The 21,159-nt window shown below is 36.6% G+C and overlaps 2 protein-coding genes across 6 annotated transcripts in view; one reads left to right on the top strand and one right to left on the bottom strand.

Moving 5' to 3' along the window:
* Positions 1-5: 5 nt before the first annotated feature.
* LOC139963988 (cell division cycle 7-related protein kinase-like) lies at positions 6-12,180 on the top strand. Its single transcript, XM_071965267.1, has 10 exons — positions 6-163; positions 987-1,125; positions 1,623-1,709; positions 2,054-2,195; positions 2,896-2,989; positions 3,442-3,584; positions 4,613-4,715; positions 5,403-5,796; positions 6,457-6,606; positions 7,037-12,180. The coding sequence occupies exons 2-10, from the start codon at positions 990-992 to the stop codon at positions 7,369-7,371; spliced, it is 1,584 nt and encodes a 527-aa protein (XP_071821368.1). The 5' UTR covers positions 6-163; positions 987-989; the 3' UTR covers positions 7,372-12,180.
* LOC139963987 (transforming growth factor beta receptor type 3-like) overlaps positions 9,704-21,159 on the bottom strand; it is a 63,460-nt gene continuing 52,004 nt past the window's right edge. For 4 of the 5 annotated variants that reach the window (XM_071965265.1, XM_071965262.1, XM_071965263.1 and 1 more), the window contains exons 9-13: positions 19,810-20,005; positions 18,041-18,170; positions 16,704-16,736; positions 14,727-14,828; positions 9,704-14,170 (exon numbers count right to left, since the gene is read on the bottom strand). In XM_071965265.1, the coding sequence (XP_071821366.1) occupies positions 13,989-14,170; positions 14,727-14,828; positions 16,704-16,736; positions 18,041-18,170; positions 19,810-20,005 (643 nt within the window). In that variant the 3' untranslated portion in view covers positions 9,704-13,988. The remainder of the gene's footprint in view (positions 14,171-14,726; positions 14,829-16,703; positions 16,737-18,040; positions 18,171-19,809; positions 20,006-21,159) is intronic. The other variant, XM_071965266.1, reaches the window with a different exon arrangement.

The following is a 21,159-nucleotide window of genomic DNA, read 5'->3' as shown; positions in this document are numbered from 1 at the left end:
CTGAATAACTGATATATGTTTGCAATGCATTGTATTGCATTGTTGCAGTAATATCACATATTCAACAGCTAGCTTTACCTGTTGCCTTGCATTTTAGGAGTGAAGACGGACGTACATGAATGCGTCAAATCTGTAATAAATATCAATCCATGATTTATTCACCGTAAGTTAAATTAATCAAAGCTTGACCTTGACTTAGTCCTGACGTTTGTCCTAAGGGAAGGCGTTTTACTTTTAGGACAAGGTAGTTCTAATTTAGGCCAAACTTTAGCCTAATATAAGTAAGACCAAGCGGTATTTATGGCCTAACGATAGGCCTAGGCTTTGTAGGTAAAACGATGTAGATAATACTATTACTAGCCGATACTAAAGCCTAGGGCCACTGTTAACAAGCACTGGCTGTCTAAAGATGACACTTGGTCTAGCCTAAATACCAGCTTTTGTTGTTTCATGTAATATTCCAGGAGTAACATAAATCAGTATCTAGGGCCTAACCTACAGTAGGCCTATAAAAAGTATGGCCGTGGCTATTCTTACGACTAGTCGTAACAATTATTTATAAACTATTCTTACGACAAAGGCGAATTCAAGTGCAGTAAAGTAAATAAAGCAACTGCGCATGTAGTAGGGGTAACCCTAACTTTAACCCTAAACCCCAATCCTAACACTAACCCAAACCGGAAATTATTGTTACTCCTGGTCGTAAAAAATAGTTCTCCTGTCATAAAAAAAAAAGCAACTGCGCATGCGTAGTCGGAAATTATTCTTACGAACAGTCGTAAGAATAGCCACTTTGAAAAAGTATAACTTGGCATAACTTTAGGCCCTCACTAGCTAACTACTCTGTTATGCCTAGTTTAGTAAAGGCTGACATACTGTACAGTTTTTACAAAAAACCAAGGCCTCTATATGAATATTTGCTCATATGTAAGTTGTAACTGAGTTCTCACAAAACCCCAAATTTTTCTGTTTTTGTTTTGCAAAAGGAGATGGAGAGTGGAAAGACAGAATCACTTGAGATGAACTTTAGTTCTGCTGCAGCTGTTGGAGGCAGCGAAGAATTAACTACAGAATGCCATCAAATAAGACGGATATCTACAGAGAAGTCATTTAAAAACCCACAAAGTAAGTTAACAATTTTGATACAGTGCTCTTACTTAGGTTTGTATTTTTCTTTGTCTCAGTCTCTTGTAGCCGATGTTATGTAGGCTGAAATTGTAGCTACTCCTTAACCTGATCCATTGAGAAAAAAGATCGCCAGTTACATGCTTTACTATTCTAAATCAGTTTCTAATTAAACTTAAGCCTTATTAATATTAAGCCTTCACTTGAAACAAGTTTTAGGAAATTCATTTGCAAAGAAAAACCTCTCAAACTTGAATCAAAATCACAAATAAAATACAAACTCAAGCAAAGGCTATTTGTTGTTTATTCTCAAGATTCTAATTTACTTTAGGCCTAGGCTATATTAATTAAAATAATAGGACAGTTTTAAACATAATTCCTATTCAAATTGATCTCTGTACTAGTACTCTGTGCTCTTTTCTCTTTTAATATTTTGCCAATTTACAAGATGACAGATTTTGTGACTTGCTGTTCTAACTTTTCTCTTTCATTCACAGATCAACAGATGTATGAGGTGGAGAGGCTACTACAAGCTGTTCCAAAGTTGAATGAAATATTTGATATTGTTGCAAAAGTAGGCGAAGGTACCCGAAACTCTTTACATTCTTTTTTGTAAATTTATGCATGTCCAATCTGAAAAAATTCATTTGAGCTTAATGAGCTGGTTATGACTTGATTTACTGTGCGAGCCAACAAAGCTCTTGCATATTTAGGATCACATTGCTTTTCCTAGTGATGTCCATAACATTGTAATTTATCACTTATGTCTACTATAAATTTTGTTACCAATTTTCCATTTGCTGACTTTTTGCAACTTTCACTAGGTTTCAAATAAGTTTTTTTGCATATTTTTTTCCTTTCTCTGTAAACATTTCATGCTTAAATTTGTTCATTTCTTTACCAAGTTGCTCACTATTTTCTTCTACAGGGACTTTTAGTTCAGTCTTCCTGGCTAATGTGAAGAGTTCCACCCCTGACCAGGAAAAGAAGAAGTTTGTTGTAAAACATATTATTCCTACCAGCCATCCAGACAGAATCCTAACTGAGCTCATATGCATGCAAAATATAGGGTAATTTATTTCTTTATTTTCATCAAGAAGTTTCTGCTGCTTATTTTACCGATAAGTGGCTGTCACGTTAAGTTAAGCTATAATGGGTCACCTCATTGTCAACAAGATAATTTGCTTGGAGTCTCTCCTTTTGGTAAACTTGACTTGAGTGGTGACTATGGTTCATCAGTTATTAGAAAACTGCACTTTTATCACAAAGATCCAGCTAATATAGCGTTGATCCTTGGTACAATGCAGGGCATAATTTATCCGGTCTCGCATAGCAAAGTGCTATGTAAAATGAGTAAATTGCTGTACAGTGCAAAGATGTACAGCAGGTCTTGTGCACAGGAACCATAGTATTTTATAAGAGACAATCTTCAGAGCTACCAAAACTACCATGCAAAATATGGACAATAAATTATACCCTGTAATGTAATTCTAAGAAATGGTAACAAATGCCAACCTCACTGGAACTCACCCTTGACCTCTTCACCTGCCCTCTCACTTCTGTAGTCATGACATTTTGTCTTCACTTTACTTTTACTACAAACGGAGGTATTAAACATTTTAAGCCAATCAGAAACTTACATTTGTCTGTGAGTAATAACACTCGTCGAAGAGGAAGAATGACTTTGCTATACACCAGAATGAATTTAGAAAATAAAATGATCCAATTGTAAACTTTTGTAATTTTTTTTCTTTTCATTTCAATACTTAGAGGTAAGGACAATGTGATGGGACTAAACCTTTGTCTTCGGGAGCAGAGTCACGTCGTCATGGTGATGCCATACTTTCCCCATGATAAATTCCATGTAAGTTGTGTCTACACTTAACCTTTATTTGATTTTGCTTTATTGTAACAGTTTCAAAATTGAGAGTAAATATGATCAAAGGGAGTTACATAGATGAAGTAATTTTAGATTCTACTTCACATGCGTATATGATAGGTCACTCAAATAAACTGTTTAGGGTACTGGATTTTTCCAGAATTTGATTCTAATCTCTTTGTTGTAGAATTAGAATGTGATTTCATTCTTGTTGTCATGGTAATATTTCATACAGAATGCCATGCCATTGTTTGGTTGAAGTACTCCACATATAAATGAAGTTCTATTTGTTTTTTCTTCTATTTTCTTTTTTATCGTAGAATTTCTAACAAGATGTGATATTCTTTGTACCATTGCGTCTCGTACAGTAAACTCCCTAAATCTTTATTTTATGTAGCACACTATACTGAATGTTACAACAACCCTTTTCATTGTAGCATTTCATACAGAATATGACGGTAGAGGAAACCCGAGAGTATATGAAGAACCTATTCCTAGCCCTAAGAAGGGTGCATCAGTTTAACATAATTCACCGAGACGTTAAACCCAGCAACTTCTTATACAACAGGAAGGAAAGAAAGTGAGTCAGGGGAATTTTAAAACCATCACTAAAACTTATTCATTAATTTACGTTTTGTTAAGTTAACAAGTTTAACTTGCCAAGCTAATCCCTTTCAGGCAGAAAATAATTCATCATTTATCGCATAATAGCAAACTGCTATTCAAAATGGCAAACTTGCTAATTGCTACACCAAGCAAACGTATATATAGCACAAGGAATGATACATCCAGTATCGCAGATTGGGAAATGCTATAAAAGTCCAAATATGTATAGCAGGTTTCTTTAGACAGAAACCATAGTAGTATTTTATAATTTAGACAAAATTCAGAATCTTCAAAACTGCTACACTAAATTATTCCTGAAGCAGAGTTTGCAGACATATCTTACTATTGTCAGTCTTTAAAGATAAATACAAAAATTTAAATTTAATAATAAAAATATTTAAATTTTATAAATTTTATAAATTTAATGATAAAAATATGTAAATTAAATATAAATTGATCTGTTTTGGCAATTCCTATTGCTATCAAGCATGAAAGGTTTCTAGGTAAAAGAAGCATACACAGAGGATATACCTTGTTATGCTACTGTGATAGATTTACGTACCAGGTACAGTAAGTGATGTTTGATAAGAGATGGGTGATGCCGTGGAGATAGTATGGTTGTACGGTCCCTTTCAATTTAAAGCGATGTTTTAGGTTTGATGGAATGGGTACCCCATTGACAGACTGTCATTGTTGTCGAAATAAACCAAGCGCAGCTAAATGAAGGAGCCACTATTTTAGGTCAAGAGTTAGCTTGTTGTGATAGTATCTTTCCTAGATAGAGGATGTTTTAAGTTGACAGAATACTGTAGATATGGAATGTTGGTAATATGATTTGAAGCTACCTATTCACTACTGCAGAAGTGATGGCTGAAAGGATATGTATCGATAAGGCCCATGTTCACATATATGGAAGGAATACTTGTACTAATCTGTGAGATGATAATCTCTGTTTCCTAAAAAGTGATTTTTAACACCTTTGTTTTCATCCTCGTTGCTAAGGTACGCTCTGGTAGATTTTGGTCTCGCTCAGAAGGTACCAACACCAAAGAGAAAGACTCGTATCACGGCTGGCAAAGAAGACACTCCGATAAAGATAACAGTTGTAAGTATTACTTTGGGAGGGGGGGGGGGGGAACTGGTCAATTTAAACTTATCAAGCTTGTCTTTATTAAAGGAACTATAACAACAGTCAGGTATATATATATCAGGAATAGTACTGTACACACATTAACCTTTTGTACACATTTAGCATACATGTGTTAGCTTAACTATTGACTGACATGATTCTTCTTTAGAGAAAGTGTTTACAAGAAATATCGCTATGTGTAAGTCTTATCAATTTGCAAGAAAATCACAAGTAATAATTTAAGAAATGAAAATTAATCTTATATAATACAGAATCCAACCTAAACATGTTGCACAATGCTCAGGCACAAAGTTAAGGGCTACCAACTAATAAGACTTTTAGCAACAAAACAAAATTTAATCTAAGAAACTTGTACAAGTAGTGTTCTTGCAACATGGATTAAACCTGAATGTATTTCATAATTTCACACAATCTTAACAGAACTGAATGGTTTCGGCCCATAGTTTCAAATGTTTAGTCATGTGCTTTTCTGGCTAGATCCATTTCTCACTGGCAATTTCCTATATTGCAAGACACGTCAATTACTGTACATGCTGTTTGAGACTAGGCCCAATAATAATTGCTGATAATAAGCAGTAACGTGGGGCTCTTGTTAGGTATTTCCTGATGATTATTAACCAACTTCCTTCCTTCCATCTCCAGAATCCCAAGGAATCTCAACTTCTGAAAAGAAAAATAGCAGAAATTAATCCATCTGTTAGACTCACCGAGCTGAACATCAATACATTCCAAAATAAGAATACTACCTCTCAGAAATTCCCTCTAGCAGTGCCAAGCTCCGGTGAAGAAAATCGACCCAAGCGACCGAGAATTCTTAGTCCTCGTAAAGAAGACAGAACTGTCGGAACTACTAGAACCTCGCTGAAGACCAAGCCTCACGGTCAGAATATTTTGAGAGTGAAAAACTGCCGTTGTTTCGGAAAAGCCCAGGTGTGTGAGATCTGTACTTCGAGGTCCAACCAGGTGGCACCACGAGCTGGTACCCCAGGCTTCAGAGCGCCAGAAGTCTTAATCAGATACGAAAGTCAGACCACAGGTATAAACTTGATTTTCAGAATAACATTTTGGAAACAGATAACAACCACTCGTATCGATGCTATCGTAATGAAAACATTTTACATTTTTCTGCCAACATTCTGTGTGAATGATATTTCTTTCTGCTCATTGGTGCAACAAGCTGGCAATCAGTCCCACTGCATGATGTCGTGCAAACAAATGTATTATGGGAAGATTGAAATAGTTATATAGTAAATTTATAATTAATTTATGCATATTCATAACATACAGCATATTTCCTCGATTTGAATGTATGTATCTATGTATGTATGTATGTATTTTAGATCCTCCTGCAAGCAGGAACTCGCGAAGAAGCCATCATTGGCTTATCAAAGCCACAAGCTGGCCGAAGTCAGTCTCTAAGATTCATATTTCAATGTTCATCATAATGAATTGTCAATTGTCAACAACTCTGTAACTGAACGACATACATTAATCTTGGAGTGACTCAAACTAGGGACCTAATGATTGGAAGGCACCAGCGTTAACCACTGAGCTAACACTCCACTATGTATGAGATTGTATGAGAATGTATGAGATTATTTGCCCTGGTCTTTTGTAAATGAACCTGTTATGTTAAAGACTTCTTCTTTTATGACATCATTGTAAAAGCTTGATTTCCATTTCTTTGATCCTGTAGCTGTGGACATGTGGGCAGCTGGAGTGATTTTCCTATCAATCCTGGCTCGTAGGTATCCATTCTTCAAGGTTCCAGACGACCTGACCGGCCTTGCACAGATCATGAGTATTCACGGTTCAGAGGAGGTCAAGATGGCTGCTAGGAAATTAGGTGAGAGAACATGAAGAACAATTCCCTCCAGATTCCCCACCCCCCCCCTTATTTATTTATCTTCAAATTACTATGAATTCTTCCTTTTCATCCTAACCAGGACAATCAGAACACAGCAAATTTGTGTGGCACAATGTGTTAGTTGTTTCAACCAAAAATAAACTTTAAAAAAATATAAAGGCTGAACCTAACTTACAAAATCTGTTTTCCATCTTAAATGATGATTGACTGTCAAAGGTACATCCACTAGTAAAAAGAAATAAATACATTTGAGATCTTTAAGATAAGTGCTAAGCAATGTCAAAATAAATTTATGTAGCATCTCAAACCATTTTTTTTTTTTGGACTCAAGATTATTTTAGGAGTATTTGTATTCACTAAAATTATCATTTCTTTCTCAAAATTGTCTTTATTTCATATCACTCGGTAGGTAAGGATGTCCAATGTAATATAAAGCTACCTGCGATGGACCTACAACAGCTCTGTCAAAAACTTCAAGATAACAAGTCCTCCTCTACCACCAGTCTCCACACAAGATTATCTGGCAACACGTTACCAAGGAAAAGGTCACCAAAGCAGCAAAGGTCACCTCAGAGTCAGAAGTCGGCCCTGTCGGGAATTAAAGTAAAACGTCGGCAATGTGAAGAATTTCCAAAGTCAGCTTACGATTTATTGAGACAATTACTTGATCTGAATCCGTCTACACGTATCACGGCGGAGGGAGCATTGCATCATCCTTTTATCACTGGAGCAGATCGCCAGTAGATTCTTAAAGCCTTGGGGGTCTGAATCCATGTACACGTATCATGGCTGAGGGAGCATTGCATCATCCTTTTATCACTGGTTCAGAGCGCCAGTAGGTTCTTAAAGAAGACAAAACTGGTTTAACTGAATCTGTGCAAACAGATGACAGCCTGGAGGGCAATGTATCATACTTTCGTTACGGAAACAGATCACAAGTAATTTCTAAAGGTCTAGGTTTCTGAAAACTTATGCTGCCAATCCGCCCTCCTGGACCACAGCTGGGATAGTATCACAATCATCCTTTCATTACAGCTGACTAAAAGGGGGTTATATGATTCATTACTTTCGGCAAAAAAGCCATTGTATCTTGTGATATCTTGATCCGTCTAGATGGATCATAAACTGGACCTTGAATAACTGGGAGAGAACTACATATAGGTGTTATGAATAAGGAGAAAACTGACAAAGCTTTTAATCAATCCACTTTAATCACAGCTGAGTAAAAACATTGCATCCTCTGTTCATTACAGGAGACAATATAGTGAGGTTTAATTTGTTAGTTATGTCATGAAAACCCAGGGACCTTTAATAGGTATCCAACTTAGCGGTCATCCGCATTTCACCCAAATATGCTAGCAAAACCAAATAATGGTCAACTATGCTCAAATATGAAATGAGCATTTTTACTAGTACTGTAAAAGTAGTTATCCACAACTGATATTTAAGTGTCTATTTTAATATTCATCATTGGCTGGGAATAATTTCATGGATCAGTGCCACCAAGAAAGTACTTTGTAAATTTCAAGAAATTTTAAACATGCTAAGATTCAGGGCCAATTACTTAATATTGATGACCTTTATGTTAAAATCCAGGGATACTATAAATATTATTTATTGAGGATTTACCAAACTGATATTTAAGTGTCTATTTTAATATTCATCATTGGCTGGGAATAATTTCATGGATCAGTGCCACCAAGAAAGTACTTTGTAAATTTCAAGAAATTTTAAACATGCTAAGATTCAGGGCCAATTACTTTATATTGATGACCTTTATGTTAAAATCCAGGGATACTATAAATATTATTTATTGAGGATTTACCAAACTGACAGTAGTAATGTCAGTTAGTTTTGGCATCATCAGAAAAGGATTAAACAAATATTTAAACAAAGTCCTTGAACATTCCGCTTCAAATGCTATCAAAATCCCAGTTTTCTTTGACTGTAAAAGACAGCAGTTAATAAACTAATATGAGAGCAGTTACCACAAATGAGATTGTACATTCATGTTCTGTGGAATTAAATCTTCATGTAACTGTCATTAAACGTGATGCATAGATACTAAGAAACTTTGTGTAGATAAAGACAACACAGTTAAGATATGTATATATAGAGAGCTATGTATCATCCATTTTTGATTTTATTAAATTTGTGTAAAGTTCCAAAGAACTCTCTTCTTGTTTATCTTCTTTCTTTTTTGTTGTTGTCTTTCTCATATTTGATGCAGTTGATCATTTCTGCAACATGGAACTTTGTTTTGATATAGCAGAGTACAAATACATTTAACAACAGGCATATCAGTAACCATGTTGATATTTGCAAAGAAGCCTTTTTTTCGGCTACTAAATAGCTGATTGTGAAGATGAGACGTACTTGCCCAAATGTCCTGTGCTTAGTGTAGACAAGAGTTGTTATATTGGAAATACAGACAACTGTTTATAAACATGGGGCCTCCAGTTATAAGGCTTCTACATGACAGACTGTTAACAGAGACTAAAAATATTTGCAGGAGGGTCAAGAACATTACACACATTCCATATGCATGAAGTATGTAGGTTAGTTCTGTAGTGCTTACGGTGATTAACTATGCAAACCTCCCAAGTACATTGCTGTTGTCATGGTAATGACTGGTTTTTACTTATAAATATGTAGAAAATGCTGATGCTATGAACAGGTTTGCCATATTCTTTAACTGTTGAACTGCTACAACTATCCTCTTCCTGGCATAAGTCTGGCTATACAAACCATGATCGCTGGTGTCGCTGCTGCTAGAATCAGAACTTCAGTGAAGATGCATTGCGTGGTTTACTGTAGCATGGGCCACAAAATACATGTACAATGCCATGTGTGTTGGCTGATGCATGAACTAATTGTGACTTCAGTTGTAAAGGAAACCTGCTTGTATAGAAAATTGGCCAGTTTTGTAACCAAAAGTATTAACTGCATATCACAAAAAACAGGGGAAGTATTTGTTTGCAACGCTGAAAAGTCTGGTTTCAAATGAAGTCCAATAATACCATACTTCAAAACAGTCAGACAGTTCAAACAACAAAAGATGAAAAACAAAGCTGTCTTATTGTTTTGCAATCTATTAAATGATATAAAGAAATGTAACTTTTTGAAGTAAAAAGATACACATGGAATACAGAAATCCAGAGAAAAACAAACTTTTAACCTGAGAATTAAAACAAAATGAAATCCCAAGAGGTGGATTTTCATTTTTTTTTCCTTTCTTTTACTGTCAAATTTTCGTCAACTTCTTTCAACCCAGATATTTCAGCAGTAATACAAATGCTTTCTTACATAAACACACATGTCATGAAAAACTTGGAAAGACAACCCACACACAAAGGGAGTCACATGTCATGCCGGAATTCTTCATGACTTCCTCCATGTGTAATGTTTCACCAGAATTTTAAATCATAGGGTGTTCACCATTAAGGAAAGAAAAAAAAAAAGAAACAAGAAATAGGCCTGCAAAATAATATTTATATGGGAAATAATCAAAATGGTTTGGTAGAAAAATTTGTCAGCTGCTCTGAAACCATTTTGAATATTACCTACATGTTACTCTTTAATAATCTTTCATTTTACAAAAAAAATAGATATATATATATATATATTTACAAAACATGACAAAATATGAAAAAGACAAAAATATTGTACAAACTTGTGTCATGTTATCCAGTACACACTGGATGCAACCGAATTATAATGAAACTACCCTATTAGAGCACCATAAAATGCATGACCTCTGACCCACCCCACCCCACCACTTCCTGTTCCAATCAAACAAGTCTTTTAGCCCATCTCTTGTTTTTTTTTTCAATCAAGGCCACTTCTGTATTACTAACGATTTAATTAATTATTTCTATTGCTTCTCTTATTTTTGATGTTGTTGTTGGTTTTATTAATTACATTTGTGCCAGCCAGTCTGCTCATATATTGCTTTACACCAAATATTTGCCAGAAAATGAGAGAAAACAAAGTTAGCATACAAAAAATTAAAATAATTAATCTTTACAGTTCTAATATATGTCAGGTTTTTAGCTACCTGTCCACAAACAGAGGAATACACACACACACATGGTGAAGGTGTTTTACACTGATACATATTGACCATGTTTTGTTATTCAAAGATTTGATTTAATATTGATTTTAAAACTAACTATGCTGATAATGGTACAACCCTAACGTAATTTTACATGGTTACCACATAATACGATGAACGCATAGTTAAAGATGACAAATGGCATTGTAATGACCTTAATATAAATGGATACCACACAACATGGTGACAATATAGATGGAAACCAAATGACATTGTTACAACCCTAACCTAAATTACATGGTTACCACATAATACGATGAACGCATAGTTATGTGATAAATGGCATTGTATTGACCCTAATATATATGGATACCACACAACATGGTGACAATATAGATGGATACCACATGAAATTGTTACAACCCTAATCTAAGTTACATGGTTACCACATAACACAATGAAAGAATAGTTAACATGACAAATGGCATTGTAATGACCTTTATGTAAATGGATACCACACAACATGGTGACAATATAGATGGATACCACATGAAATTGTTACAACCCTAATCTAAGTTACATGGTTACCACATAATGCATCGTTAGATGAAACATGGAATTGTAATGACCCTAGTCTAAAAGGATATCACACAACATGGTGACAATATGGATAGATACCACATGACATTGTAACGACCCCAACCCATGTATGGCCAACTTGTCAGCTATCCAGTGATGGGTAGCGTTTAGCAGCTGAGAACTTCTATCTAGACTTAGACACCACATTACTATGATTAAGTACGTACAACAATGGGACTGTTAATAGGGGTATGGTACCCTGATGTTGACGCACACCGTATCCATGGTGGCGTCAGTCACTCGGTATGTACTGTATGCCACTACCATTATGGTATCCCACTAGCAATCAAATGGATACCATATACCATGTTTATGACAGAACTCTCAGGCAGCAGATACCAACACCACAACACCTTAGTGGGGAAACCATTTCTTTTCACAATATCTGTTAATATAAGTAACTGAGATAAACAATGCTTAATTTCTCAATGTAGCATGTTACTCCATTTCAAAGTACTTCTGGCACTAATCCAAAATATAAAACATTTAATAAACCGCTTTATCGATTTTATTCGCATGGTCTTGTTTTGAAGAAATAAAAAAATAAAAAAAAAACTTTCCCAATACTAGAACAAAACTGGAAATTCTTTGTTTCATTGCACCAATGACAAGAAAAAAGAACAGAAAGAAAGAGCAAACAGAAAACATAAACTTAGCATGACCATAAAAACAAAATATATCCAAAAAAAGGAAAAGAGTAGGGGACAAAAAAATCATGAAGTAGAAATTAAACACTACCCTGATGCCTTATGTATTACCACCAAAAAAAAAAAAAGAGCAAAAATTAATTTCTCATTCCATCTCATAAAAACATCTCTCAAGTATCTCTTAAATTAACTCTGGTTCTATTTACAACTTCCCCCAAAAAATATCTCTTCTTTTATAAGTAATGCATTTTCTTTATCTTCTTTTCTTTATTTCTCTCTTTTTGTTTGTTTGTTTGTTATAAGTTCTTTTATTTTACTTTATTTTCTTATGGTAACAAAAAGTATAATGGAAGAAACCTGCATGATAATTATGCATAATACTGAATATTTATATCTCTATTTACATATCTCACTCCTCCCATTATTTACACACTGTTCAAGACAACGACACATCACCTGAAAATGGAGTTAACCTGACAATCGGTCCCACAACCGTCTTCAAGTTGATGTTTCTATACAATTCTTCAAAAAACAAATGAGATTAAACAAATTCTCTATCGGTTCCCCTGACGATGGAAGTTATGGAAGAGTGTTCGGATCATTCCGCAGACGATGGAAGTTATGGAAGAGTGTTCGGATCATAGACAAACCATTCAATATGCTTTCTTCTTCAAAATTCATTCTCAAACAGAGAGTATTTTTGAGTTTCTTTCTTTTTAGTCTGTTGAACAAGAATTGATGAATATTTTGAAAGCTTCGCTTTTGCTTCATCAAACCATATCAAGGGAAATTCTGTGGTTTGCTGCAAAATAAAATTTGTCTATATCTCTCTTCTTTATCTGTGGATAATGCCTTTTAACATAAACTGATGATATGTTTTGTTTTCAAGATATTTTGTTGAATTATGTTTTCTATTCCTGAGTTAAATCAAGTCATAGGAGAATGTAAATTCATTTCATATCACATGGGAATGATTTGCCAACATGACCACACAAAGAACAAAAGTTTGAGAACATGAAAACTCAGTATTTTCAGAATAATAATAAGAAAAGAGAACAACTCAGATTCCATAGTGACATTTCCAAAATTTCAAAAAACTTTTTATGATAAAAAAAATGTGTATAAACCTCAAAATTCTTTGATACAAAATTTAAGTACTAATTTAACCTGTTTCATTATTCATTGTTGCTGTGAACACTCGATTTATCCACCCACTAGTATATTGAATGCAGTGACGCCAGTCATCGGCCTGAGTCACAAATATTGCTAGAAATGACAGTACCATGAAATAAAAGAATAGTTACAGAAAGCTGATTAGGCATTCCCAATTTCCAAGGACAATCCCTGGATTCCATGATTAATCCCAGATTAAAAGTGTCCTCCAAACTGTTCCCAGGGATGAACCTTTGGTAGGGGGAGGGGGGTGCAGTTACCACTTAATCCCCTCCACATTCAAACAAATGAAATCAAATCTTGTAAGGTTTCTTCAAAGAGACTTTTCGGTTTCAGTTTTCAAGGAAAGGCATGATTCGATACCTTATATTGTTTGATTAACTACATGTGGTATGAAAATAGGCTTATATTTCAACTTGTCTGGTTCCATGGTTGTTAGATCCCGAGGGGCAGTGGTCACCTTGCTGTCTGAATGAATCTTAAACCAGGTTTTTTCGTAAACAATTTATACATAGGTGAAGGAACCATCACGTCTAATTTTCTGCACAAGAAGTTCTAGGCCTCCAGTGTGCAGTGAATACGACAGGGCATCATCCGTGAGGTATTTGATTCAATGAATAGCTAGCTTGCAGTCTCTCCTTTCCCTCTAGACCCCATATCTCCATCCTCCCTGAAGGGTATTTCCCCCATCATCGACATCCATCAAACATCCCTGATCCATCCTTACGATAAGCAGCATACAGTAGGCACATTATTAAAATGCCAATTCAAGCAGCATTTCTTGTAGGCAACTCTTTTTTTTTTCTTTTCTTTTCAAAAAAGATACGGTTCCTGGATTTCTACCACTATCAGACCTGGGGTTCCGGACCGTTGTAGAATCCCTCGTGGGGGATGTTGTTGGGATTGACACCGCCCACCGCAGGTAAGAAAGCCTGCATCTCGTGTGCTGCTTCACCGTTTGGTAAATGGCCGTTCTGAAGGTGACCGTTACTGACTGGTGCTGAAGTAGCTGCAGGTGGCGAAGGCACTTCTATTTCAAGAACAAAATTTTTTTAAAAGAAGAAAAGAAAAAAAAGGGGGTAAAACAAAAGGAGGGCAAGAGGAAAGGGATACTTCTATGATCGTAACGTTGTGGTCCTATAAGTGCAAAGAGGATGCTCATGAAGCTCTCCTATAGCAGGTCTTGGTCAACAGTTTCTTCTTTTCTTTTCTATTTCAAACCTGTTTCAATCCCACAAGAAATGAGTTATCTTTGTGATACTAATGAACCAATGTTATGCTTACTGAGCACATGACAGAATCACTCAAAACAACCTTCAATAGTAACTGGAGGTGATTACCCTGCTGTGACTCCCCCTCCCCCCCCCCCCCACACAAAATGCACTTGTTGATATGCTTGCAAACGAGCAAAATCTTGGTAACTGTTCTGTAACTTCAACAATAGTGGTTTAAATCAAAATTACTGGAACTTCATCATATACTCACTGATATGTTTTGTAATAGTCCAGATACTGGACAACAATACAACACCCATGGTAACTGAAAATTGACATCACAATCTTTTATGATCATAATGGCATACTCACTAATATGTTTTGTTATAATCCAGATACTGGACACCAATATCACACCCATCACAAAGGCTGTTATCACCACTACAATAAAAATTGCCGGTGTGACAACCATTCCTGCAAGGAAGGAAATTTAAAGACAAGTGTGAATATTTTGTAATATAAAAAGGGCTTTTGTGTAAAATCTGACAAGTGTGTCCAGACATTTCCTGCGGGCTAAGGAAGTATTGACACTCAATTGAGAGATGTAAAATGTGTTGTATCTTAAAACTATCTGTAAAATGGGCACCCTTCTCTTAAACCGGTGCTGTTTCCAAGTGGATAAAGGCAGTGGCATTTGAAGCAACGAGGCTTAGCAATCGGGAGGTTACAGGTTATATACCCGGTCGGGTCACAGTAAGGTGGGTTTCTCATGCAAGAGCAATCTACAGTTTTCCCATCTGAAATGACTTTCTAAATTGAAAAGATTTCCAACTTTGAGTTAAACTGTTGAATTGGAAGCCACCCAACGTGTAAGTTGTAATCCATAAGCCCTGACGGGTCTCTCCAACATTTGTGATTGCTTAAGCGTCTTAAAATTGCTGAAATTGCTGAAACTGCTGATTATTACTATTGTTATTATTATCATTATATTATAAAAGACTGTGACAAGTTTTGACATAAAGCTCTGTGGTTACCATGTCTAATCTTCTTGTGGATGTCAACACAAGTATTACCAAAGTAAAAACCAACTGGAATACAAATTAACTGTTATTTAGTTATTCTATACTTAACCATAGTACATTTACGATGCCCATAGAGAACTTTCTAATCTGTTAGTTCCCATATCATGTAGTAATTTCCTGTTTTTTCCCTCATGGGAATCCTAAACTGGTGTCACTTGGGCAGACAAAATCAATATCATGCCACCCTCTGAGCTAGGCTCACTATGAAACCGACACACTTACTAGGACCTTATGTTGGGCTACATATAGTAAGCCTATCTATTGTAATTCTTGCAAAATGTATGCCAACCCCTTTTCCTAATGAGTGATGAGGGGGACTTCCAAAGAGCTTTGACTTGAACTCCAAACATGGCATGATGTATTCATAATTTTCACCTCAGTTTGGTTTTAAATATCATTACCTTCGTATCACACATTCTTCAAATCGTCGCTCAAGTAAGTCATATCAAATAAAGCAAAGTGTTCAAATGAGGATTCCTTCCTAAATTGTCCAGACTAAACTTCAAAATCAAGACCTAGTAAAGAGGTTTTCCCTACTTTTTCCTGTTTTTCAGACCTTGCGGTTATCAAGATCAAACCACTTGATGACTTTCAAGACTTTCAGCCTACAGGTTTACATGCAAATAAGTATGTACATGCTTGATTGGTCGGTCACAAAGAAGTTGACATTAATATCTGGTCGGCAAAGTGAAAACATTTCTCAACAAACTTATCCAATGTAACAACATTTGGAATATTGCAGACACTTAAAACAGCAACCAAACCATCGGCTTTCATTAATCACGATTAGTAACGAACCATTAAACCAGTCACCTCATTGGGAGTTCCCTCAACCTCTTGAATGTGTGCCAAAATCTGATGCTGTTTAATTTTTATCCTAGTTACCAGACAGCATTAAAAAAGAAACTTGAGTAACTTAACATTCATTTTTGTATTTTTATTAATTTTTTAATTAAGGAAACATAAATGCACAGTTTGCATTCATATTTGTGCAATTTGATCTGCTAAGTCAGCTAATTGCAGAACGAGTTTGTGCCCGGTTGTCCAGGTAACAGGAAAGACTGACAGGATAAGGATATAAGCATTCCTATGTATATCAACTTCTCGTTACAGTGAGAGGAACATGAAGACTAAACTCACTGATATATTAAACAATGATAAGCTTTTAATGGTTGTTTTCTATTAAACTTGCTGCGAATGTTTCCGAGAGTATCCTTTATGGGATTGGACAATGGGACAACGATTAGCATAAAGATCAACGACTTACCCTCTTTATTATTACAGTTACTTGAGAATCCTCCTGCAAGATAGAGGAAGAAATATATATCAAACAAATCTACTTTAACAGAACAGTAATCACACTAACAATTCCTATTTTTCAACTTTATCCGGTCATACTAAGTTTTCCTTTTGGGACATTTTTTAGGCCACCAAGTGGCATGAGCAATGCGGATCTCCAGCCATGCCCTAAATCAACAGAGGGCTGTGGTTTCATATCGGTCCTACCTCGTTCCGTGAAACTTGACAAGTTGCAGACTTTGAAATCACTGAGATTTACTCTGAGGAATCTATGTCAGTACCATCTGGGAAAACTACCTGAACATTCCAAAATTCTGAAATAGTATGACATATAAACGAACTAGCATATGGTGTTTGGTACCACTCATAACTAGTACAAATGTTCCCCAGCAGTTTGTTTGGCAACTTTACCCACCCCTGCTCGTACAACCAATCAGAAAGCTTCTTTGATACATTCTCAATCACGTCTGACATACTCAGTTTAAGCTATGAATGTCAGTAAACATTGTAACAAAGACTCTGAAATATACTGGGACCTATACCTGCGATTCCTAGTCAGTCACTCACTAGAGGTATATACAATTTCATTCCTACTTATTGAAGGAGGACGAGATCTTTTGAAACATAATTTCACAACTAGTACATAGATTGAGAACTAATAACAATGGTTAAGGAAATGTTTGACATAATCTATTATGATGATGAGAAACATTTTGTTTGTTTTCTTCTACCCTGATTCTGCTTCCATTGTTCTTTCTCTTTTGTTCTTGTTCTTTTGTTCTTTCTTTAATACTCCCAACAGAAAAACCGTTGACCCCATCTGCCAAAACTCTTCTATCATTCCATTCCCACATTTTTCTTCTTTCTTAATTGGACACTCATTTCCAAGCTCATTCTACCACCCAACATATCTAGAAGTATATCAATTTTTCAATAAGTTTTGAATATTTTATGTCTCAGTGTTGTTCCTTGCCATCCAACCTTATCTAAGAGACTTCATAACTGTTAATGTCATCTGCTAAACTGTTCCTTAGCCTCCTGATAAGTATCAATTTGCAAACATGGGAATCTTCATGGCCAGGTTTTTTTTTCTCCCTATGGTTTTATTGTTCCTATACCTTTGTATGTTTACCAGTTGTGGAAATATTTCTATGGGTGTGCACTTCATCCTTCCCAAATGTTTTAGTGTTTGCTCTAAGCCAGCATTCAAGGTCTATAATTCATGATATAATTAATGCGAGTGGAATTTTTTCTTTAAAGAAAATAAGAAAGCACATTCCAACTTAAATGTCTATCATTTCATACTTGTTATGTTACGATCAAGCTTCTCCCTGGATATGATCCTGAACGGTCCGATTTCCACATTCTTTTGCGGCCAGAAGTTAAGATCCTTCCATTCGGAGCAATCTGCACCTTTACCAGGTACCTCTGAACACTGAAAGTAAACGAGACGAAGAAGGCGAGTTTTATCACTTTTAATAGCACTTATGATTGTGGATGTTGAAATATATGCAATTAAAGTCCTGACGTATCTTGATTCCTTCTAAACCAGGTTTTAATGATACTTGTCAATGCAAGTACATTTTCATAACTTTCATTGCATAATGCCGACACAATGTAGAACTACCTTACTGTTTAATAAGGAATTAATTGTGGACTTTAGACGAAACAAAAATACAAAGGATTCTATCATTATTAATGGATCTGTTGTGGAACAAGTAAACGCATTTAAGTTGCTAGGCACGTTAATTATGGACAACTTATCATGGAACACAAATACTGATGAGATACTGAAAAAAGGACGACAGAGACTACTCTTTTTGCGAGCTCTAAAATCGTATGGTGTCAGTCAGAATATTTTAATTAATTTATATCGTGCTATTATTGAAAGTTTTTTAACTTTAAACATTTTAGTCAGAATGATCTTTGGAAACTAGAATCTGTCATAAGAAACGCGGAACGCCTCATTGGCACATGCCTACCGTCCCTTCACTCACTCTACCAGGAGCGAACGTTAAAACGTGTTGAAAATATATTGAATGATGATTACCACCCAGCAACTGATTATTTCAAGTTCCTGCCTTCAGGCAAAAGAATGCATACTTTTAAGGGTTCTAAAAGATTTACTGACAGTTTTTATCCTTTTGCTGTGAAGATATTCAATGCGCACCAAAACCGTTAAATAATTCTATACTCCAATATTTTATGTACAATTACATACTTTGTAGACTTTATATTGGATTTGAGGGTATTTATATATTTTTGTTCGCTTTAAAATTTTTAGGCACACTACATATTTTTTGTTCATCTTTATATTGGGAGAACATTTTCATAGTTTTGTACATTTTATAGGAACGTTTTCATATCTATGTATATTATTTTACGTCTTATATGTTGTTTACAATTTTAATGTTTTGAGCTCTTGTAATCAACCAATTTTCATTGTATTTTTATATGATTGGCTGAATAAATATCTATCTACATAGATTACTTCTCATCCTAGATAACAGGATTCTGAGAATCAACTCTCAAAGGTTAAGACTTGCAATTTCTATACACCGCCTCTCTCAGCTAGGCCTAAGTCTGCATCATGTGTAGATTAAACATGCAATGTCATCTCTGTCCAGCTGTGAGGATGAATAAAGAACCTGTCAAATCATTCATTCTGGCACCTGGAGGAATAACATGGGCAGTGCCTGGCTGCCAGGGGAATGACATGATGCATTCCCTCATCCAGCCTACAGATGGATGAATAGTGATCACAGGGATGCTTATTTGCACTGCTGTCAAGTGAATAACATGATTGATTTTCTTGTATCTACTAGCTGCTGGGTAAATAGGAGGCCATTGACATTTCATCTGATTCATATATATAGGTGTCAGTAGCATGTGCGGTTGCTAGTTTTACTAAACCCTAACATTTTCCTCCACCATTGCATGACCGTTAGTCTCAAACTCTTTCAATCACTCCCTCCCCCTCCCTCCCCCTCCCCTCCCCCTCCCCCTCCGCCCCCCTCCCTCCCCCTCCCCCTCCCCCCTCCAAGAAAATATCTAAATAAAGTTGGTTTTCTCACTGGAATAATTTGAGGTTCGTCTCTGATTGGTTTCTGAGAACAGAGACTGAGATTACAGAACAAGAAGAAGGTCATGACATCTGAATCCACAAAAGGAACATCAAAGGTAAACTGCTTGACCATTCCTGGTGGACTCGTTATCCTGTACGACGGGTAACTGACAGGTAAGTATTCCAGCGTGGGGTCCTGTGGACAACTGAAACAAAAGAAGGAGAGAATATTACGTAAACTCCAAAACTTACTGGTTTGGATATTTACGAGTGACGAGCTTACCTGTCTCGCCACAACCTTAGCACCCTCATTCTACCGCGCCTAGAATGTCCTGGTAACCTTTTAACACTGTGCACCCTCTGTGACCCGGCTTCACGGGTCACTGCCCATCCTTCTCATGAGACCAAAGCCCTCCAAAGTGGTCTCTGCCTTGGAGTTGAGTAGTAGTCCTCCCCGACAGAAGGGGAAGACTACCCCCTCGACTCCTGAACTAACATCGAATTCTGACGCTACTGACGGGAGGGGGAGTACTTCCCCCCAGTAGGGAGGGAGACTACCCTCTACGACCCCGTCCACGTCTGACCCCTTAACTCTAACAAAGAGGCCTAAAAATAGCAGGAGATACTCTTAAGTTAGGCCCAACGCCCCGAACACTGTAGTGTAGATGTAGTGAGGAGACAGGTAAGTCACGAGACAACCGAAGTGAGAAGAACATTACTTCATAGAGAAGGGGGTTATACGACACTAAAAACCCCAGTAACTCACGGTGGAACTAGGTTACTACAAGTTACTACACGTTACTACGAGTTACTACCGGTTACTACAAGTTACTACGAGTTACTACCCGTTCCTACACGTTACTACGTCAAAAAAAAAAAAAATTTTTACCATGAACTCACCGATAAAATTAGGTGGCCGGGCGAGGACTCGTTCGGTGGAGGCCCTTCCTTTTTTTTCTCAGGTCTCTTGGCCTGTACAGGAAGGTGTATAGTCAGGTCAGTGCGACCGCTCCTCCGTCCGGCTGCGTCCCACCCCCCTCGGGGGAGGGAGGCGGGAATGGAGACAGGTAAGCTCGTCACTCGTAAATATCCAAACCAGTAAGTTTTGGAGTATTTACTTCGCTCCTCGCTTACCTGTCTCGCCACAACCTTAGCACCGAGTGGCACTGCCCGATGGTGGGAGGCCCGAGGGGTGGGACCTAATACCCGCCGGACCTCGCATCACCGCGCTACAAAACGCCGTCTCAGCCTGTAGAGAGTCCGAAAGGTAGCAGGTAACAAATGTTGTTGGCGTTCGCCAGGCTGCTGCCTTGAGAATGTCCTCCACTGGGACTCCCGCAAAAAGGGCTGTTGAGGCCGC

Source organism: Apostichopus japonicus, chromosome 22 (genome assembly GCF_037975245.1).
Source record: "Apostichopus japonicus isolate 1M-3 chromosome 22, ASM3797524v1, whole genome shotgun sequence".
NCBI classification, from domain to species: Eukaryota; Metazoa; Echinodermata; class Holothuroidea; order Aspidochirotida; family Stichopodidae; genus Apostichopus; species Apostichopus japonicus.
The sequence above is the reverse complement of the archived record's forward strand: the minus strand, read 5'-3'. Positions and strand labels throughout refer to the sequence as shown.